This window comes from Emiliania huxleyi (genome assembly GCF_000372725.1).
Source record: "Emiliania huxleyi CCMP1516 unplaced genomic scaffold EMIHUscaffold_96, whole genome shotgun sequence".
NCBI classification, from domain to species: Eukaryota; Haptophyta; order Isochrysidales; family Noelaerhabdaceae; genus Emiliania; species Emiliania huxleyi.
Genome location: NW_005194878.1, coordinates 7,287 through 34,271, shown reverse-complemented (window position 1 = coordinate 34,271; position 26,985 = coordinate 7,287). Strand labels below are relative to the sequence as shown.

Here is a 26,985-nt window from a genome sequence, read left to right as displayed (position 1 = left end):
CTACACAATCTTACACACGTAGTGGTGCTTCATGTAGCGCCGGCTTCGGTTTGCATGGATGCCCGCCTCTTGATCGTTGACGTCGTGCTCTCGTGCGAGAATCGGGCATGCTTTTGTGTGAACAGCGCCGACTGTCTGTGCTTTTGTGTGTCTTGGGTCCGCGGGGTTGTGTTTTTTTGTGTGTGAAAGGACGTCTTTTTCTATTTTCTTCTCATAACAAGGTCTGAGAACTGTGAACAGCGCCTGTCTCTGTGCGATGTCGGGCCCGGGGCTAGCGTTTATGATTATGTGAACAGCGCCTCGCGTACACGTACGGGGTCGACACCGCCGGGCCCCACACCGCACACGGCCACAGCGAGTCAGCGACACGGCGAGCGCGATCTCCTCCACACCCCGGTCCCCACACCCCCCTACATCTCCCCAGGGCTAGGAGAGGGGGTAAGACATAAGTGAGTGTCTGTGGAGGGCGGGCAGTCCCAGTGACGGTGCGGTCGAGCCTTTAGCGCTTAGGGCTCGACGCCGCCCTTCCTAGAGATGTGGGAGAGAGTGTCTACTACTGGGGTTTCTCAGCTCCGCCTGCTCATCGAACTCCTGGATAACGGCCGGCATGGCCGCCTTGGCATCCGGAAAGGACAAGGCTACGTCCGCGAGGTACCAACCAAACTCAGTCAGGTCAACCGTGCTGTCTGCTTTGCCATGCGTGTCGTACCACTCAAAGAACTGCTCGACGTCAAACGCTTCGCCGCTGTACATCTCGACCACCTCCTTGAGCTCCGACTTGTCCAGCGATCCACTGCCATCTTTGTCCAGCTTCATAAAGACGGCCTTAATCGTCCTCAAGGCCTCTCTTCTTTCTTGCCTTGGGTGATTGCGCCGTAACGTGCCGGGTCATCCATTTCCTCCGGATCAGCGTTCACGGTGAATGTGAGGAGGACGCCTTGTCCGGCCCAAGTCAAGAATTGGCTTTCTTTTGGTGGGCAAAGTATATCCAAGCAAACTCCCTATCCGGCAAGGGGTCCGAACCCAGCCGTGTATCGCGCGCCTTGCGGGGGGGGGCGCGGAAAAGAGGAACCTCTTAGCGCCCTCGCCATGGTGCTGCAAGCAGCGCCGGGCGACGACGACTTACCGCCTCCCGGTCCCCCTCGGCACACCTCCGCTGCTCAATGTTTGACGACTCGAACCCGTGAAGCTTCCCCGCGCGCGGGTTACCCCGCACACGGGTCAGCCTGCCAGCCACAAATCCACGCAAGCGTGGTCCGCGCGCATGGCATACAGGCGTCCGCCAGACAGCGCAGAGGCTAGGCGACCGGGGAAGGACTAGCTCAAGGGCAACACAGCGTCACCAGCCGTTGGCGCGCAGAACGAGTCAGCGGCCCCCGGTTGGGACGAGTGCGCGACGCGGACGAACCGCTCAATGTGGCCGGCAGCTCGCGCTGCCGGCGGGGTTGGTTGGGGAGAACCGGCACGGGGAAGGCCGGCCTCCCCGGAGGGGTCGCCCCCTGGAGGGGCCCCAAAGGGCCCCCCGGGGGGGCGGGGGCCCCCGCCCCGAGGGGCGGGGGCGGGTCCTTACGTGTGTGTCTCGCGCCTTGTCAGCCCTCTACCATTATGGGTGGCCACGGCGGCGGTCGCATGCGCATCGGCTGGGTCGGTGTCGGCGTGATGGGCCGACACATGGCTGGCCACCTCATGGCGGCGGGCCATGAGCTCTCGGTATTCAGCCGCACCGCCTCCAAGTGCGCGCCGCTGGTAGAGGCTGGAGCTCGGCTGGCGTCGTCGCCTATGGATGCCGCCTATGGAGCCGACGCAGTGTTCACGATGGTTGGAGCGCCCTCAGATGTCGAGCAGGTCACACTTGGCGGCGGCGGCGTGCTGGAGGCGCTGGAGCCAGGATCGCTGCTGATTGACTGCACCACGAGCACACCCAGCTTGGCGCAGAGAGTCGCCGCGGCCGCAGCGGGCAAGGGTGTGCTGGCGCTGGACGCGCCCGTGAGCGGAGGCGACGTCGGTGCCGAGGCGGCGTCACTCTCCATCATGTGTGGCGGGAGCGACGAGGCGATGGGCGGCAGCGGTTACCTGCTCGACCTGCTGGGCAGTCGCGTGCTGCACATGGGGCCTGCCGGAGCGGGGTGAGAGCTGTCTGCTATAGCCGCAGCCACTCCCAGCAGCTGCTCGGTGTGAACAGAGTTCGTACACCGAGCAGCAGGGAGCTCCGCAACTCGAGATCCCTCGAGAGTTCACGGAGTCGGCTGGGGCTGTGAGAGCGTTCGCCGCGTTCCCCGTACGGCGCCGTCCCTCGTTTCTGACCCGCCCGCTCGGATTGGTGCCAGGCAGCACACCAAGATGTGCAACCAGATCCTCGCAGCCAACAACATGCTCGGTGGGCGGCTCGGCGCATCTCGGCACATCTCGGCACATCTCGGCTGTACCTCGGCTGTACCTCCGCGACATCTCGGCGACATCTCGGCCGCATCTCCCCTAGGCGTGTGCGAATCGCTTCGCTACGCGTCGGCGGCGGGGCTGGACGCCGACGCGGTCGTCCGCGCAGTCGGCGCCGGCGCGGCGGGCTCGTGGGCGATGAACAACCTCGGGCACAAGGTCGTGGCGAACGACTTTGCGCCCGGCTTCATGATCGAGCACATGGCCAAGGATTTGGGCATCGCCGTGAGCGAGGCGGAGCGGCTGGGCCTGGAGCTGCCCGGACTCGCAAACGCACGGAGGCTGTACGACGCGCTGCTGGCGGCCGGGCACGGGAGGGACGGGACGCAGGCGCTCGTCCTAGCCCTCGACTCCCCAACCAACCCTGCCGTGAGCCCCTGCCGATAGAGAGCCGTTCACGCATGAGACATGGGGACCCGCGGGTAATAGGAGCGTGAGATATCAGCATAATAAGTCAAAAAAAAAGTTCGGGGGTGGATGTGGTCGGCGTAAGTAAGTACACACTACTCTCTGACTACATGCGACATGTGAGATCTGCGGGACTCTTGGACGTATGCACTCTATACGTTGCACATGTACGTGCATATGCACTGGCACGATCGGGAGCGCGACGCTTACGGCCATGCGTGTTTGAGGTGCGTCGGCCAGTCGCGGCGAAGAGAGCCCGAAGAGGCCGAAGCGAACGCGGTGCACCGCAATAAACTACCATCAGAAACGGCCGGCCTCCTTGCCCTCTCGCAAAGCGGCGAGGGCGGCGTCCTTCTCCGCGTAAGCAGCCTCCAGCGTCGCTGCCCACTCCTCCGCCTTGGCATCGAACTCCGCCTGCTTCTCCGGTGGGTAGTTGTTCCGCTCGCGCCCGGCTATTGCGGAGAGTCGTGCCACCTTCTCTTCGCGCACCGCAGTGTTGAGCTGCTTCTGCGCGTCCTTCAGCCGCTTGATCTCGGCAAAGCCAGCAGAGTTGAGGCGCGGATCATCTGCGAGCACCGGAGCAGAGCCGAGCAGCGGTGCGGCGGCCAGCGCGCGAACGGCGGTGCGGCGGTTGAGGACTAGGGTGAGGCCGCTCGCGGGAGAGAGGACGGCGAGGAGAAGGAGCGGCAGGAGACGAGGCGACATCGTGGGAGAGGAGGCCGGTTAAAGAAAAGAATTTTAACGAAAGAATTCCGAGATAGGCTACCAACTGCACTCCAAGTGCTCCAAGTGCTCCAAACCCGTATCACAGCACACAGGTTCGACACAGGGACCAAAAGAGGCACAGCCTGCGACGGACCTTTAGAAGGCGCCGTCGTCCTCATAGAGGTGGGGTGATGGCGAGGCTGTGCACATCTCCAGCCGACACAGCGATGCCGCGCTGGCCAGCAAAGGCCTCGATCTTCTTCGGCAGCAGCTGGGTCTTCTCGTCGCCGTGGCCCAACCGGCCATGCCCTCCCCAGCCCCAGCTCCAGACGCTGCCGTCAGCAGTGATGGCGAGGCTGTGAGCGATCCCAGCCGAGACAGCGACGACGCGTTGGCCAGCCAAGCCCTCGACCTTCTTCGGCAGCAGCTGGTGCTGCGTGTTGCCGTGGCCAGAGTCAGGGCGGCTGCGGCCAAGCGCCTCCGGCTGATGAGGGCTGGAGGCCCGAGCTCGAGCGCGGAAACGAGGCTAGTGAGGCCGACGTGCAAAAGGAGGGCGAAAAAACCATGATCGGCGGCCAGACAACTGCCGGGTCTGCTCCAAGATGTCCTCGGAGGACAGGAGAAATGCCGAATGAGAAACACGGCCGGCACTAATAAAGTAACCGCTGGCGTGCCACTATACTGGCACTCACACACGCAAGGAAAAGCGGGAAGAGCTGCGAAGAGACGCTGTTTGCAGAAGGCTCCCCGCCGACAACGAACGACGCCGAACCTGTTCACAGCAGTAGAAGTGTGGTGAAGAGACGTTCGCCGCAGCCGTTGGCGGCGGCGATATATACAGCGAGTTTGCGTACGCAACAACAAACTAAAAGAAATTCACTCTCGCTGTGAAGGACCTACCTACGGCTCTACTTCTCCGGAGAAGTGGAGGGCGCTCTCCTACTCCTTTGCTCTCGACTCTAGCGAAATGCCTCCGAGCGACAGCACTCGCAATCCTAACGTGCGGGCGCTCCTGTAGCACTGAACACCTCCCCCGACTAGCCGCGTCCCCTTAACGATCGTTTGGAGAAGCTCAAGGTACAAGGAGCTCGTGAGCCAGGATTTGACTTCCCCCATCACTTGACCGATGTCGCCCATGATCCTGACAATTTCCGCGGATAAATCGCCTGCTGGCCTGCATCTTTGCTACCGTAGAGCTCGGAAGCGGGGGGTGTTTGGCATGAGCCGCAAGCCGCGCTCGCGCGGACGAAAAGCGGTGGAGGGGGGCCGGGCGCGGATGAGCGTTCCTTGCTTGTACGGCTTTATCCGTCCACGGTTCCAGCCGCCCGCCTCGTCGGATCTGGCTCGGGAACCGATGGAGAGCTGGACCGAGGTCTCATGACGCCGAGCCCGTCCAGCCACTGGGCGTAGTCGGCGTGTTGTGAGAGAGCGCGAGTGCACTCACATTCACGGTCAAAGGCGGCGACCTGCCTCTTGTGCTCTTGACGACGGCCGAGTTCCAAAATCGAAAATGACTTGTTGATCGTCCTGGCCGTCGTGGCGCCACGACTGACGTCTTCCGCCCTGGCGTCGGACATAGGGACAAAAAGAATTTTAGCGCGCAAAAGAATTCGAACGCTCCTTTTCTAGACGTGTTTGTTCCTAACTGTTTTGAGCCATCCCGTTCCTCCCTCGGGCGGCTGGGTACCGACATGCAGGACGTACCCTTCTCCTCACCCACACTCGCCGCGGGTGCAGCGCGATGCTATCGCAGCCGACTAATATCGAGTCTAATCGAGTCTAGGCTCCTTCGCAAGGTGCGCCGCTCGTCGATGCCCCGCTCCGCCATCTGCGTCCATTGCGACGCGAGCCGGCGCCTCGGCCGATCACGGATGCATCTCTCGGCCACCCACGCCCACACCACCACCAGCGCCGCCCCAATCATCGAGACCTTCATGGAGTAGGCGGCGGCACCCAGCAGAACGCCAGTGGCTTCAAGTGCGCCTGGCGGAGGGGGCGGCGGCGCCGGCGGCGGTGTAGACGGAGGTGGCGGGGACGGAGGTGGCGGGGACGGAGGTGGCGGGGACGGAGGTGGCGGGGACGGAGATGGCGATGGTGGTGGCGGTGGCAACGGCGGTGGCGGTGGCGGCGGAGGCGACGGCGGGGGTCGCGGCGGGAAGGGCGGCGGCGGCAGTGGTGGCGAGGGAGGCGGCGGTGGCGGGGACTGCGGTGGCGACGGCGGGGGTCGCGGCGGGAAGGGCGGCGGCGGCAGTGGTGGCGAGGGAGGCGGCGGTGATGGCGGTGGCGGGGACTGCGGTGGCGGGCTGTCCGGCGGCAGTGGTGGCGAGAGAGGCGGCGGTGGTGGCGGTGGCGGGGACTGCGGTGGCGGGCTGTCCGGTGGCGGTGGAGTTGGCGGTGGTGGCGGCGACAGCGGTGGTGGCGGCGATGGTGGCGAGGGAGGCAGCGGCGGCGGCAGTGGCGGTGGTGGCGGCGACGGCGGTGATGGCGGCGGCGATGGCGGCGACGGTGGCGACGGTGGCGACGGAGGCGGCCGAGGGAGGGGAGGCGCCGGCAGGTGAGTCACCTCCCCGTTGAAGGCTAATGTCTCTCCGCGAAAGCCGCTCTGCCCCGGGGCGGGCTTGATGCGGCACGCGTGCTCGCCCATCGGGAGGACGTGCAGCACCGGCTTCTTGTGGAGATCGCAGCTGTTTTCGGGCCCGCCAGTGAAGTGGTAGTCGGTTGCGAGGCAATCTCGACGATCGCGGCACAGGGCCTGGCACTCGGCCTCGCTCACGCCCAAAATTGTGTCAACCGAACCATACGCGCCGTGCTCCACCCGGCAACCGCCGCGTTGTCCGCCGGCGAGCGGCCAGAGATCTCCCGCCGACCAACCGCCGACCGCCGGGACCATTTGGTTGGAGGGGCTCGCGGAAGGCTTCGGCGCCGACTGCGAAAGCGGCAACCACCACGGTGGCGGGCGGGGCGGAGGTGGAGGTGCTCGGGGAAACCAGAACGGTAGGCGTGAGCCAAAAGGCGGGAGTGGTGAAGCTTGGCTTACGCCGCTCGAGGGCATGAACGCGTCTCTGAACGAGGGGGTACAGTGTGGGCTGAGGGCCAAAAGTAAAACGCTCGACGCCGCTCCCGGCTCTCAGAGAGGCGTTATATCTCAGTAACCCCGCTCGCAGGTACTAGAGCAGCGTTCGTCAAGCTCAAACCCCACTCTACACAACACAGAGCAGCGTTTGCCTAACAAGACTCCGCTCTGCAACCTTTAGAGCGGACTCTTGCTCAGAAAAACACCGACCGAGCACGTTCGAGCGGAGTCAAGTCAGTGCAACACCGCTCAACATAGCGGGAGCGGTCAATTTCCGCGGAGAGGCTGCTTTCGCCTCCCTCAGTCGCGCTCTCCTCCGCCCCTCCTCTTCAGAGCGGGACTTTGCTGAGTGAACACCGCTCTAGCTGGTCATAGCAGCGATTGCTTTAAGCTGACACATCATGATGCGTTAGAGAATCTTACAACAAAACTCCCTCGCACAACACTGGTTAGAGAAGCACGGGTGTGTGTGTGTGTGTGTGTGTGTGTGTGTGTGGTGACACTCACGCACGGGGGGGGGGAGGGAGCCGGTATCGACGAAAGGGACCGCTAGCAGGAGACGGTGCCCAGCCCTACAGGTAGTGAACGACTGCCTACACACATCAACTGCACATGCGTGCACCAGTAACGGCGCACACGAAGCCGAGTACCCAGTCGGCACTTACAGCTCTATCTTACCAACAATTTAATACTCATATTAAACACGGCCATGCTCATACACCATTTTGGACAGAACTTATGTGGCGAGCACAAGCGTCACGCTCTAAGGTAGCAAGGATCTAGGATGGCTGAACTCCTCGCCGGGCGGCTCGAAGGGCATCTTCGTGTGCAGCACACGCGCCCGAGCCTGCCTCCGTGGTATGTGTGGAGCGGGGGGGTCGGCTCTCGGCGGTGACGGCGCAGGGTGGCATTGTGCTGCAGGCTGAGCTGCCACCGCAATTGCGAAGTATTCAGCGTTGTCACGCACGATTGCGACGGCGGCCCAAGCGGGAGGGAGCGGAGACAGTGGGCAGCGAGCGAAGTGGGTGAGACTGATGAATCTCCTTCGACTCGGGGACAGCTGTGGAGAGCGCGTCTCTCGGTAACGCTTCAAGAAGGCTTGGCCTGTTCCCCCCCTGGATTCCCCCTTTGACGACGCGAGGATTCGGCTTCTCCTTGGGGTCCTCCGCCCGGGGGCCTGGAGCTGATCTCTGCCACTGTGGTCGGCCTGCATCGAGTGCGTACTGAGAAAAACACACACAGGCACAGATCACAGGCTTCACAGGCACAGACCTCACACGCAGAGCAACCGGCACGCCTGGGCAAAAAGCGCCGCGTCGCCTCCGCTTGCGAGCCCGTCGAGCACATCGAAGTGCGACGCCCCCGCCACCTCGACGTGCGTGACCGCGTGGCCCTGTGCGGTGCACGCGGCGTGGAAGTCGCGCGTCTGGTGGCGCAGCTCGGGCAATTCGTCGCCCCCAACGGCGGCGACGATCGGCGGCAGCGCCACCCCTGCCTCTGCGGGCGGGATCAGGGCGAGGGGCGACCACGCGAGGACGTCGTCGGGCGCGATGAGCCGTCGTCTGGCGGCGGGCAAGCTCAGGTTGAAGTACGAGTGCAGGCGCAGCGGCTCGAGGTCAGCGATCATCGAAATGCAGAGGGCGCCGGCGAGCTTGGCGCGCGTGCGCGGGTGCAGCGCGCACACGCCCGCGAGCTGCCCACCCGCGGAGTGGCCGGCGACGACGAGCTTCGCCGGGTCGCCCGGCAGCCGTCCAGCAGCCAGGGCCGCCGCTAGGAACTCGACGGCCGTCAGCACCTGCAAGCACTGCTCGCAGACGGGCTGCGGCTCCGGAGCGGGGAGCCCGCCGTACTCGAGGATCGCCACGTTGGCGCCGCGGCGCCGAAGCGCCGACGCGATGAAGCAGTTGTTCTCCTTGGGGCTGTTCATGTGCCAATATCCGCCATGGATGTACAGCAACGTCGGCGCGTCCGCGTTCGACGCCGCCGCCGCGCCCCCCGCCGGCGTGCTCGCGGGCAGAAAGTCGAAGCGCTCGTGCGTGCCAGCGCCGTACTGGAGGTCGAGGAGCTCGGGTGGGGCGGCAGCGCGCTCCGCGTGGGAGAGCGGCAAGTTGCGCGCCACCCACGCGCCGAGCATCGGTCGGCACGCGGCGCCGTTGTCGTAAGCGGCGTCGAGAGCTCTCGGCGCCATCGATCCGTACTCGGCCACGGCGGACGCACGGCCGGCCTCGAGCATTTTGGCGGGCGAGGACGGCGGCGGCGGCGGCGGCGGCACACACACACGGGGCAGAGCGACGCCGACGAGACAGTCGCGCGTGGCGAGCCTTCGGAGCGCCGCCTCATCCCAGCCGGCAGTTCCAGCGGGGCGCTGCGGCAGCACGAGGAAGCGAGTGTCGGCGGTCGAGTCGTGCACTCGCACGGTGGTGTTGGTGGGTGGGAGTGCGCAGCCAAACTCTGCGAGGACGGCGCGCGGCTCGCTCACGCCGCGGCTGCGGTAGGCGCGCGACGTGTAGTAGCGCGGCGGCAGGCCGAGCAGCGCGCGCGGGTAGCACGAGCAGAGCGTGCACACGACGAGGTTGTGCACCTATTCACAGCTCCTATTCACACCTCCTGTTCACACCTCGAGCAGGTGCGAGTCGACGAGGCTGTGCACCGTCGGCGTGTTCTCCACCACGACGAGTGTCGTGTCTCCTATCGGCGCCACGGCCTGCGCCGGCGCGCCGCGCAGGCGGGTGCCCATGTATTCGAGGTCGCCCGTGCCCGCGCGCGTCGAGCCGATGCCGCCGCGCGCGTCGACGACGCCCTGCAGCCCGGCCTGCACGAGCGCCTGGTGTTGAAGGCCGACGACTGCGCAGCCGTCGCTACTGTGAAGGTCTTCCGTGACCTCTCACACCTGGGCTGGGTCGGCCAGCAGGAGCTCCTTGAAGGCTGGGTCGAGCCACGCCTTGCCGACGAGTGGCCCCCTCGGATTAGGGTTAGGGTTAGGGTCAGGGTTAGGGTTAGGGTTAGGGTTGGGGTTAGGGTTAGGGTCAGGGTTAGCCACGCCTTGGCGACGAGTGTGGCCCCCTCGGATTAGGGTTAGGGCTAGGGTCAGGGTTAGGGTTATGGTTATGGTTATGGTTAGCCAGCCACGCCTTGGCGACGAGTGTGGCCCCCTCCATCGTCTGCCCGTACGCCATCGCGTCGAGCGCCTCGACCTGCAGTCGCAGCTCGTCGCGAGAGAGCACCCCCTTGCGCACGAGCAGCTCGACCGTCGCGCCGTGCAGCGCGGCGAACGCGCCGTCCTTGTCCGCCGCCGCCGCGTGCGCCGCCTCCCGATCGACGGCAAGCTGCTCTGTGTCGCTGCGCGGCTCGTGCGTGTGTGCACCGCCGTGAGCGGTGTGTACCGCGGGCACGGGTACGAGCAGCGAGCCGCGGCCGATCCAGCCGCCGCCACCGCAGCCATCGTCGCCGCCCGCGACACCACCCGCCTCTTCGAGCCAACCCTCGTACACGTCAACGTCGATCGAGTCGTCCGCGCCTCCCGCGTAGTGTTTCCACAGCGCCCGCTGGGAGAAGCGCACGGTGTACAGGTAGGCGTCGGTCCTCTTCGGCCCTTGCGAGAAGAACGCGAGCTCCTCCGGGTTGGCAAAGGGGCCCTGGACGCGGACCACGATGCCCTCGGAGCCGTGGATGTAGCCCGGAGTGCGCAGGTGTGGCCGCCTCCAGCGCACGCGGGCCTTCTCCGAACGGACCCGCACTGCCTCGCCGCCGCAGAAGCGCGGCGCGTTGGGTCGCTCGTCGTCGGTCGCGCCACCGAGCACCTCATCGAGCTCAGCCTGCGTGAAGATCTTGGAGGCCAGCGCAAGCTGAGCGCTGCCGCACGCCCACTTGGCCCAGTAGGAGAGCGCGCCATACCGCTCCGGCGGCAGCAGTTCCAAGGTCCGGCGTGACTCGTCCACCACACGAAAGCCCTTCTTCGACATGAGGACCGCCAGAGAGCACACCTCAATCTCCCACTGGGCGAAGGCATCCATGGAGCGCTCGAGCGCACCTGCGAGGCTGTCGCGTGCGCCAAAATCGAGCGAGCCACCCGCATCGTGCACGCCGAGACACCCAGCGTCCGCGTTCATGAGCTCTGCGCGTCCGCCATGAGGCAGTAGGCGAAGTGGATGTCCTGACTCGATCGTGGCGGCGCCAAAACCGTATCATGCAGAGCTTGGCAACCTTAGTGGCCGCAGGCCACACGCCCGTAGGGCGTGAACTCGTCGCGCGCGTAAGCGCGCGAAGAAAATTTTCAGAGATAAGTACGTACTTACCCTGGGGAAGGCCTTGTTTTCACGTCCTTAGCGAGTGATGCAATCACGTTCTTGTTTTGCCCAAAACAAGACCGTACTCGCACGTTCTTATTGGCTGTGGCAAAGACACGCTCCGCCTCCTTCGCCGTCGCCAGCGGCGCTGCACCATGCAGGCGTACTTTCCGCCCGCCGATGCAGCGGCGCCCGCGGCCGCCGGCGCGGGCGAGGCGGCAGACGGCTCTGACCAGCGGACAGCGGCACTACCCGCGGGCGCGCCGGCGCCGCCGCAGGCGGCTGCGTCCGGCCCCGAGGTGGCAATGCCGTCGTACCAGCCGTGGAAGCAGTCCCGGCCGGAGTGGAAAGGCTGCACTGCAGAGCAGTGGGCCGCCTCCCGCTGCAAGACCGACGACTACATCGCACCCACGATGCCCAAGGGTTCTGCGCCCGGCAAGATGTGGTCCTTTGGCGTCTGCCAAAAGGGGGCGGCTGTTGGTACGAAGCAGTGGTCGGCGTGGGAGGGTGGGGTGGGTGCGCCGTGGGTGCGCTGTTTGTGTACATCTTAACAAGTGCTCCGAGCGCTTAACTATAATTCTTTTTTGCACGAGGGAGCTTCTTTTTCTCAAGACCGTAAAATCACGACCGTACAATCATTTGCCGCGTGTCTTCGAGCGACAGTTTGGCCCAACCATGTCTGGCCCTCGAAGGTCTGCTTGGTTCTTGCGGCATCAGGCGGCCATGATCGAGGACCGCCAGTCGAAGACGCTGCTGACTGACGAGACCGTGCAGCGGCTGCGGGCGCAGCGGCAGCGGCAGTGGCAGAAGGTGGCGGCAGACTTCAACAAGCGCCTGGATGAAGCGAATGAGCGCGCGGACGCATCAATCGCAGCGTGGCTCGCGGCTCACAAGGAGCGCGTCGCGCTCGGCATGACGACCGACGGTGGGACCACGACCGACCACTGCGACACCGAAGGTATGACCGAGGAGGTCGCGGCCGAGAACGCGCCGCTGGTGAACGGCCAGGGATACGTTTGGGCCGAGGGCTACGGCGGCCGCCCCGGCTGGGTTCTCTGCGTAGATTAGGGCCAGGATAGGGCCAGGAGCCGCCGACGTCCGGCGCGAGGACCGGCTATTGCGCACAGAAGCGAGCGGAGCGAGCCGAAGAGAAAATTTGAGGGCTAAGGTCGTACTTGCATGTATGTACGTCCCTGTTTTGACAGTACGTACGTAGTGTCTGAAGTACGTCCGTGATTGAGCTGAGGCGCACGTACGCGAGGGGCGCTGGCGTGTCGTCAGCAAGGTCGTGTGGGCTGGGGGCATTTCCGCCCACGTTCTTGCAATACGTACTTGATTTCACGGTCGTGAAAGCAAGGTTGCCAAGCTCTGGTATCATGCCGCCGTTACAACACAGCTGTGAATAAATTAGTATCTCGCAATAAGAAACCAAGCGCCCTCTCCCCGTCTAATCACTCCTCGTCGTCCGAGTGGCTGAGCTCGAGACCGAGACGCTCAGGATTGGGTCGGAACACGAGCTTGTCCATGTCCACGCTCTGGTCGTCGTCGTCCATACGATTAATTAGCTTCGCCGGCGACACACTGTTTGTGTACCCGTTGACGAGCCGCTTGAGCGCGGCCAGAGCTTGTACAAAGCGACGGCAAGCAGGACCAGGCCTGCGACTGCGTAGATGCTCCACATAGATGTGTGGGGTCGGGCTTGCTTGCTCGGGCCTCGGCGAAGAAGTCAAACAAAACTCCTTGGCGCTTGGCTGCGTAACTAGTTTTTATAGTGAAAACCGGCGATTTCGAGGCGCCCGTGGCGGTTCGCGAGAAGGAGGGAGAGCACTTGGAGAGAGAGAGAGAGAGAGAGAGAGAGAGAGTCCTGAAAAACCGCCAATGGCCGTTATCCGTTAGTGCGGACGTCGCCGCGGCTCGCCTCTGCCGCGGTGGCTGCTGCGCGCACGCGGCGGCGCGGCTCTCTCGCGAGACGGCTGGCGACGCGGCTCGCCGCCGACATGCGCTGCGCTCGTCCGACAGTCCGCAGCGTGGCGTGCGCGGCGCTGCGCGCGGCTCTGCGGGCGCTTCTGCGCCTGCACTGCCTCTCCCTGTTGCTGCTGGTGGTGGTGATGATGCTGCTGCTGCGCATATGCTGCTGCTGGCGCGGCGAGGCTCTGAGACTGGGCTCGACGCGCGCGTCGCAAGCATCTGACGGGGCGGGCGGCGTCGGGCAGGTGCGCTTCTCTCTTTGGTGGTGGTGGTGGTGCTGCTGCTGCTGCTGGTGGTGCAGATGCTGCTGCTGGTGCGGTGCGGCTCTCCGACTCGACTCGGTGCGCGCGTTGCGGCGATCTGACGCGGCGGGCGGCGTCGCGGGCGGCAGCGGTGGCGGCTCGCGGGTGGAGGTGGAGGCTGGTGGCTGTGGTGGACTTTGAGTTTATTTCATGGTGGAGTACGGGGACCGGGGGGTCAACCGGGAGGCAGGGGGTTCGACCTGGCGACGGAGGACCGTGGGCCATCGCGGGGACGGGTGCGTCCGGAGGACGAGCTCGGTAGATCCGGATGGTCTCACCCGGTGGGAGGCACCGAGGCGTCTGGGACGCTCAGCTCTACCTTAAGCTCCTGAGGGGCGCGTGGTTCTAACCACGTAGTACGACTACAGCCCACCACAGACACACTCCCTCTCCACACGTGTGCACACACCCTCACCCTCTCCTCTCTCCTCTCTCTCTCTCTCTCCTCTCTCATCCTTGTCTGTGCTGTCTGCCTGACTCAGGCACTCAATCTGCCGATGCGTGATTGTGTGTGGGCTGCTCCGAGGGGGCCCTGTGCGATCCGATGGGTAGGGAGTCTGTGCCCGGGCGGTGTCCGGTGCGGAGTCTCTCTCTGATCCCACCTGTGGTGTTGGGTGTGAGGTCGTGGAAGCTTCGATCCCAAGGGGGGGAGCTGATCCCACTCATAACCAACTCTCAGGGGCAGTAGGTGGGCGAGCCTCGAGCGCGCTCATCTCGATCGTGAAGGCGTCGCTACGCGCGGTCTTCCGCGGGGGGAGCTTCGTCGACGGGTGCGGGAGCGCGGCGCAGCCAGTGCCGTGACGATGCCTCCGGCTGTTTGCGGCGGGCGGCTTGCTGCTCGCTGCATGGCGAAAAACTCGTCTCGCCACACGCCAAGGGCTTATGCTCTGGCGAGACGTGAGGCACATGCGCCCAGGAGGGGAGGGAGCATGTGTAACGACACTGCTAGAGATGCCTTTCGGGGCCCAGAGATAAAACTTCTGTGATGCCATGCGTGACCTAGTAGTGTCCCCAGCTATGGGCGTGTCCACGTTGGAGCCAGGTGTGGTGTGGGCGCGAGAATAGCTCCGCCGTTCATGGAGGCAACCGATGCGAGTCGACAGGTGTGTGTCGTCGTGGTTTCGTATCAAGAATTCTCTCTCAGCACTTGGAGCACTTGGAGTGCAGTCATTAGGGAGAAAGAGCGTTCTCTCTCTAGCGTTTGAGGGGTCTCACGGCAAGGACACCGACCGAGGGGGGGGTCGGTCGTCACACCTCCCGCCGCCGAGAGAGCGACCGACCGGAGGGGGGGTCCGGTCCACCTCGGGGGCAGACCACCGACCGGCGGGGGGGTCCCCACGAACTAGGGGGGGTTGGTACAAAGTGACGCTCGTATTGGTGGTTGGTGGAGGCGGCCCGCGTGCACGCCCGCCGCGGGGCGCCCGTGTGGTACGGTGTGCGTGCGTCTGCATGACTGCATGTCGCGGGACGGGCCAGTAGAACAAAGGAGGCGCAGAGAGAGAGAGCCAGGGCGCGCGCGCTCGAGAGTGCGTCGGTGGGAGGGCCGACCAAACGCCCAGAAGGTACTGTTGAGGGCGCCAAGAAGAGTAGGAAAAGTCAAGAAGGGATGCGCACGTGGACTCCCGAGCCACCTATCGCACTGGTCTGGAGTTAATGACGTCGATATGAGGTCGGAAAACGAGGCGAGCCACGACACGCCGTCTCCAAAGAAGGCACGCCGGCCGAACGCAGCAGTCGGCGGCGTTGCGGCGCTCATGGAAGATGCTCTTGCACCTGACCAGCCCGGCAGCGGCGGCGGCGGCGGCTCGCGGACGGGCGCGTCGCACACACACGCCAGCACCCACCCCGCCGCTTGGGGCTGGACGGATCGGCAAGCAGCTTCGCCACCGCCGCATCCCTCGACGGCGACGCCTCCTCTCGAGGGCAAGAAGTCGGAGAGCGGCGGCGGCTCAGCGCCGAGCCCCGCTAGCCCGAAGCCGACGCCTCGTTCGCGCGAGCCGCCTGTGACCCCCCCCGGCCCTCGCGGCAATCCTCCTGCGACTACGGGAGGAGGAGGCGGGGCCGGCGTGGTGCTGGACGCACGACGCGAGGGGCAAGCCCCCTTTTCCGAGCCTGACCCCGCTGCACTTTTGGTCGGGGCGTCCGACCCGTACCCCGATCCCGAGGTGTCGCTCTCGCTCGACATGCCGGACGACTCGTCCGTCGAGTCTGCGTTTCGTGCCCTCGGAGTCGGCACTTGGAGCAACTTTCATGACATGCTCCGCTAAGGCGTGGCACGTTCCTGGCCCGCCTAGCCGCCGCCGCCCCCTTCCGCCCGGGCTGCGACTGCGGCGCCCGCATCCACACAGACATGGACCCATCCCCCGCGGCCCATGGCCGTAGCGGTCGCCGCCGCTCCATGCTCTATCCCGCGCGGACCTGTAGCATGATGATGTCTGCATCACGCTCCGCACGATCTTCCCCCCGGATGCGGGATGGTCCCTCTTGCAGCCTGTACTGCCGCGAGAGCCCCAGCCCCCACGAGAGGCCAGCACTGCCTGTTTGCGTGTTTCCGTTTTCTTTTCCCGTGCTCCTTCTGCCCCGGTGTGCGGTGCGTGCAGTGCCGCTGTCTTGACCGCTCTCTGATATGTGTGTGTGGGTGCACTGTGTCACCCCCCCCACACTCTCTGATGAGCGTCTCGCGTGCACGCCGCGCCGCCGCCAGTGTGTTATTAAGTGTTATCTGCATGAGCCCCTCGTTGCTGGTAGGGGGGGAGGGGCCCACGGGACGGCTCCCTCGCCCCCCGCTGCGGCACGGGCCGTGGCGCCTCGCAAGGTCTAGCGGCGGGCGGGCAGTGGTGTGGCAGTGTGGGATGCACAGGCCTGGGCCCTGGCCATGCTCCGAGGCGTTGTTCCCTACAGCTGTGTGCTGCGGCATTCTGAAAGACCTCGCCTGTGGCATAAGCACAACCACAAGCAGGAATCGATCCATGCACCATGGTGTACCCCTTGCTTGTGGGGACGAAGACGCAACGAAACCGCACCGCGGCTGGCGCGCGCTGCTGGTCCCTTGTCGTGCTTCTCCCGGCCGCGGGCCGAATGCATGCGGCGAGGGTTCTTTCTTTCCGGCGGAGGGAACAATTAAACGTTCCGCACTTGGAGCACTTGGAGTGCAGTCATTCACCGCACATCCAGGGCCGGGGGGCTAAGAAGCACACCCAGCGGATGATTGGCATCGGGTTACGGGCTAGAGAGCCCTAGCCCTGGGGGGTGCGCGGTCGCAGGGCCATAACACGTCTCCGAGGGTTGGCTCCGAGTACCGGGTTTCCCCTTAATTGCAGAACGCGGACGTGTTTTCTTCTTCTGGCCGCCGCGGCAAGCCCAACCCGCCTCGCCGACCTGGGGCGACCTGGCCTCGCTGCACGCCCTCCTCTCCGGGCGGCGGACGCGTGGCACGTCGCTCGCGGCCCAGCTCGACGCGCGGCACGACACCGAGAGGCAGGACACGCTGCTCACCTGGGCCGCTCGGCACGGGCAGGCCGAGGCGGTGCGCCCAGGTGCGAAGAGCCGCGCGAAGAGCCGCGCAGCCTCCCAGTTATACTCTGCGCTCTACTTCGCCCTGTCTTCAATGTCCTCTTCGTGGCCGTGCACGCCTGCCGAGCTTGCCGACGTCGTGTGGGAGCGGCGGTGGATCGCCCGCCCGGGGCTCAAAAGCAGCACTCCTGGTGCCAGGGATGCCTCGGTCGTGGTGCGCTACGTCAGCACCGCCAGCCTTTGTCGATGTCCGCGTGGCCGAGAAACGGCAGCCCTGGCCAGCACAGGCGGTCGATCCGAGCGAGGTATCGGCCGCTGTGACCGACCGGGCGGCGGAGGCGTTTGCAGGGGTGTCCACGCTGGAGGACGGCGTGATACGTTGGCACGCCATCTTCAACCTGGGCAGCGCGGGTGTGGAGGGCTGGCGGGCCGCCGAGTCGGGCAGGCCTCTCCCGACGGAGGACGCAGGTACCATGGAAGTGGTGGAGGGCGAGGAACGCGTGTGGCTCGAGCACGCTTGGCCCGACGCCGCGCAGTACACCGAGGAGTGGGCGAAGCTCGACGGCGGGCCCTCGCTGGCGGCGCGGCGCGGCGACGGCGAGCTCCTCGTCGTCTGCGGCGACTGGTTCGGGTACGCGCGCGACACCCGCGGCGCGGGCGGCAGCGTCTGCTTCGCGGCGGGGCGCGTGTCAACGGGCTGGCGCGTGGAGAGCTCGGCGGCGGGTCCGGAGGAGGGGCGGCGCCTCGTCTTGCTCGGCAAGGAGGGGTGGTCGCCGCTTCCCGGCGCCACGCTGGCCACGCCGCTGCACGAGCTACTCGCGGGGCCGGACGAGGAGGTCGCGCCGGCCGCGGCCACACCGCTCGCGGCGGCGCCACCGGCGGAGCTGCGCACGGCGCGGCTGCTTCTGCGCCCGTTGCGGGCGGCACACGTCGACCCCGACTACGAGGCTGTGCTCGACGGGCTGACGCCGGAGGGGAGCCCGCTGCAGTCCGTCTTCGCGCGGCGCGACGCGTGGCCGTTCTACGGGATGACGCGCGAGGAGGACCTGTTCGACCTGCGCCGGCACGAGGCCGAGTTCGAGCTCCGCCTCGCCTTCGCGTACACGGTGCTCGACCCCGCCGACGAGGGCGTGGTGCGGGGCTGCTGCTACATCAACCCGCCGACCAAGCGGGACTTCGACGCCGAGTGCATGCTGTGGATCCGCCCCAGCGCCGCCGACCACGCCGGCCTCGACGCCGAGCTCGAGGCGGCGCTGCGTGGCTGGCTCGCGGGCGCTGCGTGGCCCGAGTTCGACCGGGTGGGCTTCCCCGGCCGCGAGCTCGCCGACGGCCCCAGCGGCGACCGCGCGCGGTGCTGGGATTACTGGGAGGCCCTCCCCTTCACGACGGCGCGCTACCCTCGGATCGCCGCCGACGCGAAGACGGTGGTCCTCCACCTCCAAGGGCAGAGCGGCCTCGTCCCTTAACTGCATGATTTGTTGTTGTTGTAGTATGTGCTGACACAAGGCGCGCCCCACTGTGTTTTAGCTCTTAGCTGGTTTCGCCCCTAGATGTAGATCGATCTAGATGTACAGTGTTAGTCCTGCAGAGAAGAGAGAACGAGTCAGAACACAGCAGTGTAAATAAGCCGTACGTACGGCTTTAGTCTACAGAACGTTCCTCGTGGTTCCTCGCGGCACTCACCCCCGCCGCCACCAAATACTGAGACGTAGAGTTTCTCTGGACGGCTTTAGGACAGGAACCGAGATGATAGTTGATAGTAGATAGGGAGTACGGCTCAGGAAGAAAGCAAAGAGGAGCCCCGCGCACGCACGACTCCGCAGGAGAAGCCCCTCCCGCCCGTGCTTGCGCAGCGCAGGAGTAGAGTATCCGCGGCCGGGAGCTCCCCCCGTAGCGACAATAATTGAGGACAATAAAAGAGAGTTCAGAGTATACAAAGACAGAGATCACAGAGAGTGGGGCCACCGTGCACCGACCGGAGGCCGGAGCTCCGCCGAACGCACTAATGAAGGGACAGTGAGAGCCGCCCAAAGGAGCACCGCTCGACCAGGGGCTCGGCCCTAAGTAACGCCATGCTAGCTCCAGCTGTGGCCCCCTAACGCGATGCTAGTAGTCTGTCGCCCGCACACAGCAGAGAAGACTCATATCTCCTGGGAGGGAGCATATCGCTGCATGAGCCTATCGCATCGCCGGCACGCCCCACCTGCAAAATGTACACGCATAGCAGAGCCTTCCGCTTCCTGTGGAGCGGTGGCCGCTCACACCGCGGAGGCATCTGGGGCCACGCGGGGCTCCTGGATCTCCACCCCGACGGGCTCCTCGTCCGTGCCCACCGCGTCCTTGTGCGAGACGGGCTGAAACCACTTGTGCGACGGCTTCGGCGCCAGCAAGTGCACTAGCAGGAGGACCACGATGCCAATTGCGGGCGAGAGGAAGGAGTCAATGCCCGTCCAATCCTCGAGGCGCTTCTGTGGGCATGCCTCAATCTTGCCAGCGACGCCGTAGTCGACGGCATCCTCTCCGCCGGTCGCCAGGTCCCAGTTGGAGAACTTCTTGAAGTCGTCGTAGCCGTATATCCCCGCGCCGCTCGTCTCGGCAAACTCCCCCGCGATGACGAGCGACCCGTCCTTGGGCAGCGCAAACTCGAGGATGATACGCGTGAGCGAGCCGGAGACGAAGCAGCAAAAGACGGCGATCGGGTTGCACGTCGGCCAGTAGACGGCGACGAACATCGGGATGAGCGCACCGGCCGTAGCGATGTCGAATGAGACGATAAGGAGGTAGCCCGTTGCGTCCGGCGCGGCGGAGGAGATGCCGGCGGAGACGATCGTCCACAGCACCGTCGACCAGCGCGTGGCCTTAAAGAGAATCTTACTCGGTGAGAATTTCCAAAGACAAAATTTCGCACTCCCGCACTCTAATCATATAAAACATTTTTTATTTTTCTTTTTCGCTGGTGTTCGGGTCCCCCTCTGGTCGAGTTGGGTTTGCCCTGCTGGTTTGCCCTCTGAGCTCTGTGTCATGCCGTGGCACAAGAACAAATTCTTGCGCGACCTGCAGGAGGAGGACGAGGGCTTTGTCCGGATCAAGTTGCCACCCGGCGACATAGGCCTGACGTTCAACGGTGCGACCGTGGCTGCCGTCGCGAGTGGAAGCATCGCAGAAGGCAAGGTCGCCGTGGGGTGGTCGCTGTTCGGCAGCGCAACACAGGAGCAGCAGTGCTCCACGAGCGGCGCCGTGCAATTCCTCCAAGATCACGCCGAAGTTGAGCGGGAGCTCTTTTTTCGGCGTGAGGCGCCGACGACGTTCGAGCGCGATGGCTCTGTCGTCGTCCCGCCCGGCCCTCTGTGGCTGACGCTAACCAGCGGCGCTACGGGCGTGTCCGTTGCGTCGATCCAGCCGGCGTCGCCGCTGGCTCATCTCGTGCGGCCGGGCATGCTGCTGCAGCGCGTCGACGGCGTCGACGTCACTGCCCTCAGCCACAAAGAGGTGGCCGCGATGCTGCGTGAGCGCGTCGCCTTTGAGCGGGCGCTCGCCTTCGCCCCGGCGGAGGCGGCGGCTTGGTCGTTGCGCGGCGCCGTCATCGTCGCGTCGTGCGTCGTCCTCATCGCCGCCGTCCTCATCGCCCTCGCCGGCGGAGCCAACCTCGCCCACGCGTCGAGTCCGTTTCGCGCCGCGGCCTCGCCGAGAGACGCCCTGGCCCACCAGCACAAGATCGCGACGCTCGAGTACCTGTGGGGCTGCCCGGGCATCGGACGCGAGTTCCTCGCCAAGGTGATCGTGCCCGTCATGCGGGGGGCCTGAGCCCACGCCGCCTCGCCGCGAGAAGTTGGGGTCGTTAATGTACCGTACGTGAGACCTTGTGAGTGCGAGTCTCGCCTCTCGACGACCCCCCTGTCCCCCCACCGCCCCGGCTGTAAGAAAGAAATGGGTGCGGGTGCACAAACAAACTGACCTTCACTAGAGCCGTAAAAGCTGAGGATTCGTTTAAAGGCCAAGGTAGGCCGCCTATTGAAATCGAACAGAGCGCTAGCGCTCTCTTCGCGCAAGCTCGCACGGCCTCTCACGCTCCGCTGCTGCCCTCTTGGCGGCTCTCCGCCCGCCAGCTCGACCAACTCCACCGCCGAGAGGCTGGGATTGGCCGGCGGCGCGACGCGTGGCCTCTGCTGCGGCCATCTCGGACGCTCAAGCGGCGCCAGCCAGCGGCTCGGCCGCGCATCCTTCACACACGCCGCCACGACCAAGCTGAGCGGGCCCGGTGTCGAGTCATGGTGCGAGCTGCATGTCAGGGGCGGCTCTGGCCACAGCAGGTCCACCAGACGGGCGTCAAAGCTTGCCGTCGGCGTGCTGTCGTGGCGAGAGCCGAGACCGCTGCAGAGGAGCCGAGTGCAGTGGCGAGCCAGAGGCTACCAGGGTCACCAGGTGGTAGCCCTTGCCCATTCTGAGCAGGGATGTGCTTTGATGGGGTTGTGCTTGAGCGTGTGTGAAGTGGGAGTGCGTGCCGGCGGTGTCTGTGGCTGAAACGGGCGTGTGTGAGGCTGCAGAGCCGTGGTATGAGCCAGAGTGAGCTTCATCACCCAAGATAAGTGCGGTTTGGGACGGCTCAGACTTGCTGCTGATGGGCCTGGGCCAGGAGAGCGACAGAGAAGGCGAGGTGGTGAGCTGGGAAGCCGCTTTGTCGGCACCTGGACGTGTCGCGATGAAGTGCCAAAAAGTACTATTTGCGGCTATTGCTCCAAACTTCGGGAGACAAGGCCTACATATTATGACTGCATCCATGAGCCTAGTGCATGAGGGCTGTGGGTCGGGACATTTCACGGTCGGTGGCGCCGACAATGACCTCCGTAATGCCCTCGCAATCGGCTCGGATGGGGTCCACCGGGCACAATCTCGAGCCCTCTCCGTGGCATCACGAGCCGGTGTGAGCTTGAAGACCCGAGGTAAGTGCGGTTTGGGACAGCTCAGACCTGATACTGATGGGCCTGGGCCAGGAGAGCGACAGAGAAGGCGAGGTGGTGAGCTGAGAGCAGGAAATAGCGCTTCGTGGCACTTTTATCGCGACAAGGTCACACGCGGACTCTCCAGCCTCATGCTCGCCCTGGAAAAAATGCTCGCCCTGACCGCAGGTATGCGAGCCTCATGCTCGCCCTCACCGCTTGCTGTGAGGCGCTCATCCTGCTCAGCCCACCAGCACACCACTACGGGTACTACGACAGCAAGCGCAGCGCAATATACAGCTTCGTGAACACATTCTTCGAGGCGGCCGCTGGCGCCGGCGAACAACTCTATGTCGTTGCTGACAATCGCACACGGCGCGACCTCTCCGAGGAGTACGGCCTGAATGACGCGATCGTTGGTGTTCTCGACGACATTTGGATCAGGGACTTCTTCGTGACGCAGCTTTCCGATACGACACTCGTCCGCTTTGGCTACCGCCCCATGTACCTAAACCAGCAAGAAATCAGCTGGATTGACCACAGCGCTCGGCGCTTTGTGGAGCAGATCTGGCCCCGTGGCGAGGTCTCGCTACTCTCCGGGAATGGACCGTACCCGTGCCTCAAGGATGCTTGCGAGATGAGGGCTGACTCTCTGGTGTTGGACGGCGGAGGCATTGTTTGGGAGCCGACGACCCGACGCGCTGTCGTGACCGAGCGAGTGCTGCGCGACAACCCGTGGCTGGTTGGCCGTCTGAGCCTCAGCGCTGACGGCCTACCGCCGCGCCCCATGGGCGCGGCCGATCCGTACGCGGGCGCGCCAGCCATCACCTCCGCCGATCTGGAGCATGCCAAAAGCGTCCTCGAGCGCCTGCTCGCCGAGGCCCTCTCCCCCACAAACGCCAGCGGGATCAACGTGACCGTCGCCATCGTTCCCGAGGAGCCGAGCGCGCCGCGCCTCGGCCATGTCGACGGCATCTGCAACTGGCTCGCCCCCTCGACCCTCGCACTGTCAAACTTCTCAGACCCCTCCACCTTCGCGCTCTTCGCGGCACGCCTGGCTGCCGCCTTTGGCGACGATGTGAACATTGTGCCCTTCCCGTACTACCCTTCGTCCGACGTCTGGAAGGACGGGTTTGAGAGCGCCGAGGGCGTCTACGTGAACTTTGCGCGGACGCGGTATGCAATCTACGTCCCGACCTTCGGCGCACCGGCGGATTCTGAGGCCCTCGCTCTCGTCGCCGAGCACGCCGACCGCCCACTAGCAGTCGTCGGGGTCGATGCGCGCGCTGTCGCCATCATGGGCGGCAGCGTGCGCTGCCTCAGCACCTTCCTCTGGGGTGCGGCAGCTGACACCGTCACCGCGCTCAGGGCACCGCCACCACTTGGCTCACCCTCGCCGCCGCCGCCGGCCGGCGACGGCGTGCCCGTCGGTATCGTCGCAGGAGCTACGGCAGGCGGCGTGGCGCTCATCGCGCTCGTCCTCGTGAGCATCCTCTATGCATACAAGGTGGCGTGTTGGGCGCCGAAGGCCAAACGCGCCCAAGGGGGCGAGATCTCCATCGGGCCCGCCCTTTGAGTTGATGTGCTGTATCACTCGCTTGCTCGATCCACTGTATCCAATCCACTGTGTGTCCGCTGTCGCTCGCTAAGCCCGGTACGTGCGCTGCCAAGCGCGGGGCAATATGTATGAGGTAAGAAGGGAGACACGTGGACTAGGTAGACGGCACTCCCATACATGAGCCATACCTCAAATCCTCCTTTCCCACGCGTCTGGATCCTGGGGGTGGGGCTACACACACGGCGCGCACACGTCCCCCGGCCCCGCCCGAGAGGCTCCCGACTCCCGCAAGCCAACCAGTGTCACCGCTCGGCGCGAGAGGAGGCCTCTCCCGTTCCCTCCTTGCCGCGGCCGCCTCGCACACCACCAACGTGTCCCTCGACCCGCGCTCTGTTCCGCAAACGCCTCTGCTCTCCAACCCGTGTCTGCCCTCTCCCGCCCGCGTCCCGCTCCATCCCACGCACACACCCATTCCGCCCGCGCTTCACCACCACTGCCGATCCCACTCCCAACCGCATCCCCCGGGCCCCGAAAGGCATCTCTAGCAGCGTCGTTACGCATGCGCCCTCCCCTCCTGGTCCTGGCACCTGGGCGCATGCGCCTCACATCTCGCCAGAGCATAAGCTCTTGGTGTGCTACGAGACGAGTTTTTCGCCATCGCCGCGAGCAGCAAGCCGCCCGCCGCAACAGCCGCACACACACACATACCAAGCCCGCAGGAGAGTTGGGAGCCGCGGCACTAGACTGCGCCGCCAGCGAGGCGAGAGCTGCAGCCGCCGACCTGCCCGACATGGCAGTTGCAACGGCGGGATTTGCCTTCTATATCGATGAGAAGCCGTACAGCCAGCCGACTCGCGGCGTCTCGTGTGAGACAGAGAGTAAAGTGCCAAGGGGGGCACCACAGAGGATCTCCGCATTCCAACGCCCCCCCCCAAACGATTACTTCTCACCAAGCCATGGAGTACCCCCACGGAGACACCCCCAAGCCATGGCCCAAGGAGACACCCCCAAGCCCAAGCCATGGCCTTATACCCAAGCCGTGAGCCTTGTGCATACCTACCTACCTCAGCCATGCATGACCTTACTTACTATACTTGTTTCATAACATCGATCGAAGGCTAGCTCAAAACAAAACCCCTGGCTTTACATGTACACCCAGACCATGAATACCGGGGTTTTGCGTTTAACCATGCGACAGGAAATAAAACCCATACCGCGGAAAAAGTTGGAACCCTGCGCGCCGTGCAGTGTCTCGGCGGAGGGAGAGGTAAAGGAGGAACCACCCACCGAGTGGCTCGAACAAAAAGAGCCCTATGCCGCGAGAGATCCGCTCCCTGCGCGAGCTACTCGAGGTGGCCACCTCGTCGCTGCCCCGCGTGGTCGTGGTTGACTTTTATGCCCAGTGGTGTGGCCCGTGCAAGCTCGTCGCGCCCCACTTTGAGCAGATGGCGGCGACGTTCTCGGACGTGGCGCTCTTCGTCAAGGTGGATGTCGACGTTGCGGAGGACGTGCGCGACTTTGCGGGCGTGCGCGCGATGCCGACGTTCCACGTCTACCGCGGCGCCGAGCGCGTCTTTGAGCTCGTCGGCGCCAACCTCCCCAAGCTCGAGGCCTTCCTGGCGCGCCACCGCAGCAACCGGCCGGCGCAATCCGCGGCGCCGGCTCTGCCGGCTCTGCCGCCGCCCGCACCTGCGCCGACGGCGCCACCGCCCGCGGCGGCTGGCGCGTCGAGTGCGCCGCCGGGGGCCGGCCTGGTGCCCGTGCGAGTGCTGATGAAGTTTGACGATGGCAAGGCCGCCGCCATCAAGCGAAAGCTGCTCGAGGTGAGCGGCGCGCTGCGGGGGGAGGGCCACGCGGCGGCGCTGCCGGAGCAGAGGGAGCGGGCGCTGGCGCGGCTCTGCGACAGCGTCGCCGCAAACGCGGGCGGCGACGCGGGCGAGGGCGACACAGGCGGAGTCGAGGACGGCATCTCGGCCGCACTGCTCGCCCTTTCGTGGCCGTCGGGGCGGCGCTGGCCGGCGCTCGATCTGCTTCGGCTAGCGGTGAGGGGGGAGGGGGGGGGAGGGGGGGGGGGTAGGGAGGGAGGGAGACGGAAGAGGAGCCAAGCCAAGCATCGCCGACGTCACCAAGGCCTTGTCCGAGGCGTGGCGAGCAAAGACGCGTAGACGTGGAGAGGAGAGGAGTCACACGGGCACAGGCGCTCGCAGCAGCGGCGCGAGCGTGGCGGCGCGGAGAGGGGGGAGGCGCGGGCGGTGTCGCTGCGAGCGGGGGAGGGTCGTCACGCCGCGCCGGTGGTAGGCCGCCGAGAGAGACGGAGAGAGAGGGCGCGACGGGAGAGTGTGAGAGGGAAGAGGCAGAGAGAGAGAGGTGTCTCTGTTTGCCTCTCCCTCTCACAGAGACAGACAGAGACAGGCGGAGACAGACAGATAGAGACAGGCAGCCGGGCAGAGAGTCGCAGGGAGGGGAGGGGGGGCGCGCAGAGAGAGAGACAGACAGACAGACAGACAGACAGACAGAGAGGGAGACATAGACACAGACACAGAGACACAGAGAGTCTCGCCCCCCCTTCGCCGAGTCTGTGTGCTCCTCCTGCGCCCCCCGCAGGTGCTGCGGCACGCGGCGTCGCCTTGTTGGGACGCGTGGGCGGACGCGGCGAGCTTTGGCGAGGGGCGGGGCGGGGCGGGGGCGGGCGAGGCGCCTGGGGCGGGAGGCTCGGAGGGCGGCGAGGTACCCGAACGCACCCTCCCCTACCCCACGGTACCCGAACCCACCCTTCTCTGCCCCACGGTACCCGAACCCACCCTCCCCTACCCCACGGTACCCGAACGCACCCTCCCCTACCCCACGGTACCCGAACCCACCCTCCCCTACCCCACGGTACCCGAACGCACCCTCCCCTACCCCACGGTACCCGAACCCACCCTCCCTACCCCACGGTACCCGAACGCACCCTCCCCTACCCCACGGTACCCGAACCCACCCTCCTCTACCCCACGGTACCCGAACCCACCCTCCCTACCCCACGGTACCCGAACCCACCCTCCCCTACCCCACGGTACCCGAACCCACCCTCCCCTACCCCACGGTACCCGAACCCACCCTCCTCTGCCCCACGGTACCCGAACCCACCCTCCCCTACCCCACGGTACCCGATCCCACCCTCCCTACCCCACGGTACCCGAACCCACCCTCCCCTCCCCCACGGTACCTAGAGAGCCCTGCAGGCGGGGCCCGCGGCGGTACTCGACGCGCTACGCTCGTCGGACTTTGGCGGCGTCGAGGCGACTTGATTGAGTGCATGCATGAATGAATGGATGAATGAATGGATGGATGGGTGCATGCATGAATGAATGGATGAATGGATGGATGGATGGGTGCATGCATGAATGCATGCATGAGTGCATGAATGAATGCATGGATGGCTGGATGAGGTTTCACCTCCGGCTTTGGCGGCGCCCAAAGGCGATGTTTGCACTGCGGCTGGCGGCGAACTTGCTCGCGGCGGGCAAGGGCGGGGCGTCCCTTGCCCTCCTCCCGCCCATCCTTGAGGCGGCCGCAGCGGCAGGCGCCCGCCACAGGGACCGACACACGCACGCACGCGCGCACGCACGCGCGCACGCACGCACGCACGCACGCACGCACGCACGCACGCACGCACGCACGCACGCACGCACGCACGCACGCACGCTCAGACGCTCACGCTCCTCAGACGCGCGCACGCACATGGCACAGAGGCATTGGGCGCGCGCAGGTGCACGCCAACCACGTGTCCGGTTGTCCAATCCCCCCCCCCCCCGTC

General features: G+C 65.4%; 7 protein-coding genes across 7 annotated transcripts; 5 read left to right on the top strand and 2 right to left on the bottom strand.

Moving 5' to 3' along the window:
- Positions 1 to 1,626: 1,626 nt before the first annotated feature.
- EMIHUDRAFT_417203 (6-phosphogluconate dehydrogenase) lies at positions 1,627 to 3,553 on the top strand (the record flags this gene model as incomplete). The annotated part of the gene is made up of 3 exons (XM_005756573.1): positions 1,627 to 2,126; positions 2,328 to 2,377; positions 2,480 to 3,553. 3 exons carry the CDS (start codon positions 1,630 to 1,632, stop codon positions 2,821 to 2,823), a joined length of 891 nt encoding a protein of 296 aa, XP_005756630.1. The 3' UTR covers positions 2,824 to 3,553.
- Positions 3,554 to 8,906: 5,353 nt separating this feature from the next.
- EMIHUDRAFT_59939 (hypothetical protein) lies at positions 8,907 to 9,173 on the bottom strand (the record flags this gene model as incomplete). Its single annotated transcript, XM_005756572.1, has 1 exon — positions 8,907 to 9,173. A coding segment is annotated over one exon (267 nt), but the record flags the coding sequence as incomplete, so codon positions are not given.
- A 913-nt stretch (positions 9,174 to 10,086) lies between these two features.
- EMIHUDRAFT_56930 (hypothetical protein) lies at positions 10,087 to 10,704 on the bottom strand (the record flags this gene model as incomplete). Its single annotated transcript, XM_005756571.1, has 1 exon — positions 10,087 to 10,704. A coding segment is annotated over one exon (618 nt), but the record flags the coding sequence as incomplete, so codon positions are not given.
- Positions 10,705 to 16,784: 6,080 nt separating this feature from the next.
- On the top strand, positions 16,785 to 18,306 carry EMIHUDRAFT_466238 (hypothetical protein; the record flags this gene model as incomplete). Its single annotated transcript, XM_005756570.1, has 1 exon — positions 16,785 to 18,306. A coding segment is annotated over one exon (1,381 nt), but the record flags the coding sequence as incomplete, so codon positions are not given.
- Positions 18,307 to 19,712: 1,406 nt separating this feature from the next.
- EMIHUDRAFT_107807 (hypothetical protein) lies at positions 19,713 to 20,495 on the top strand (the record flags this gene model as incomplete). Its single annotated transcript, XM_005756569.1, has 1 exon — positions 19,713 to 20,495. One exon carries the CDS (start codon positions 19,713 to 19,715, stop codon positions 20,493 to 20,495), a length of 783 nt encoding a protein of 260 aa, XP_005756626.1.
- Positions 20,496 to 21,830: 1,335 nt separating this feature from the next.
- EMIHUDRAFT_221272 (hypothetical protein) lies at positions 21,831 to 23,929 on the top strand (the record flags this gene model as incomplete). The annotated part of the gene is made up of 3 exons (XM_005756568.1): positions 21,831 to 22,965; positions 23,071 to 23,135; positions 23,906 to 23,929. 3 exons carry the CDS (start codon positions 21,831 to 21,833, stop codon positions 23,927 to 23,929), a joined length of 1,224 nt encoding a protein of 407 aa, XP_005756625.1.
- Positions 23,930 to 24,453: 524 nt separating this feature from the next.
- Positions 24,454 to 26,916, top strand: EMIHUDRAFT_439223 (hypothetical protein). Its single transcript, XM_005756567.1, has 4 exons — positions 24,454 to 25,228; positions 25,791 to 25,913; positions 26,411 to 26,480; positions 26,521 to 26,916. The coding sequence occupies exons 1-3, from the start codon at positions 24,500 to 24,502 to the stop codon at positions 26,474 to 26,476; spliced, it is 918 nt and encodes a 305-aa protein (XP_005756624.1). The 5' UTR covers positions 24,454 to 24,499; the 3' UTR covers positions 26,477 to 26,480; positions 26,521 to 26,916.
- The last annotated feature ends 69 nt before the right edge of the window (positions 26,917 to 26,985 follow it).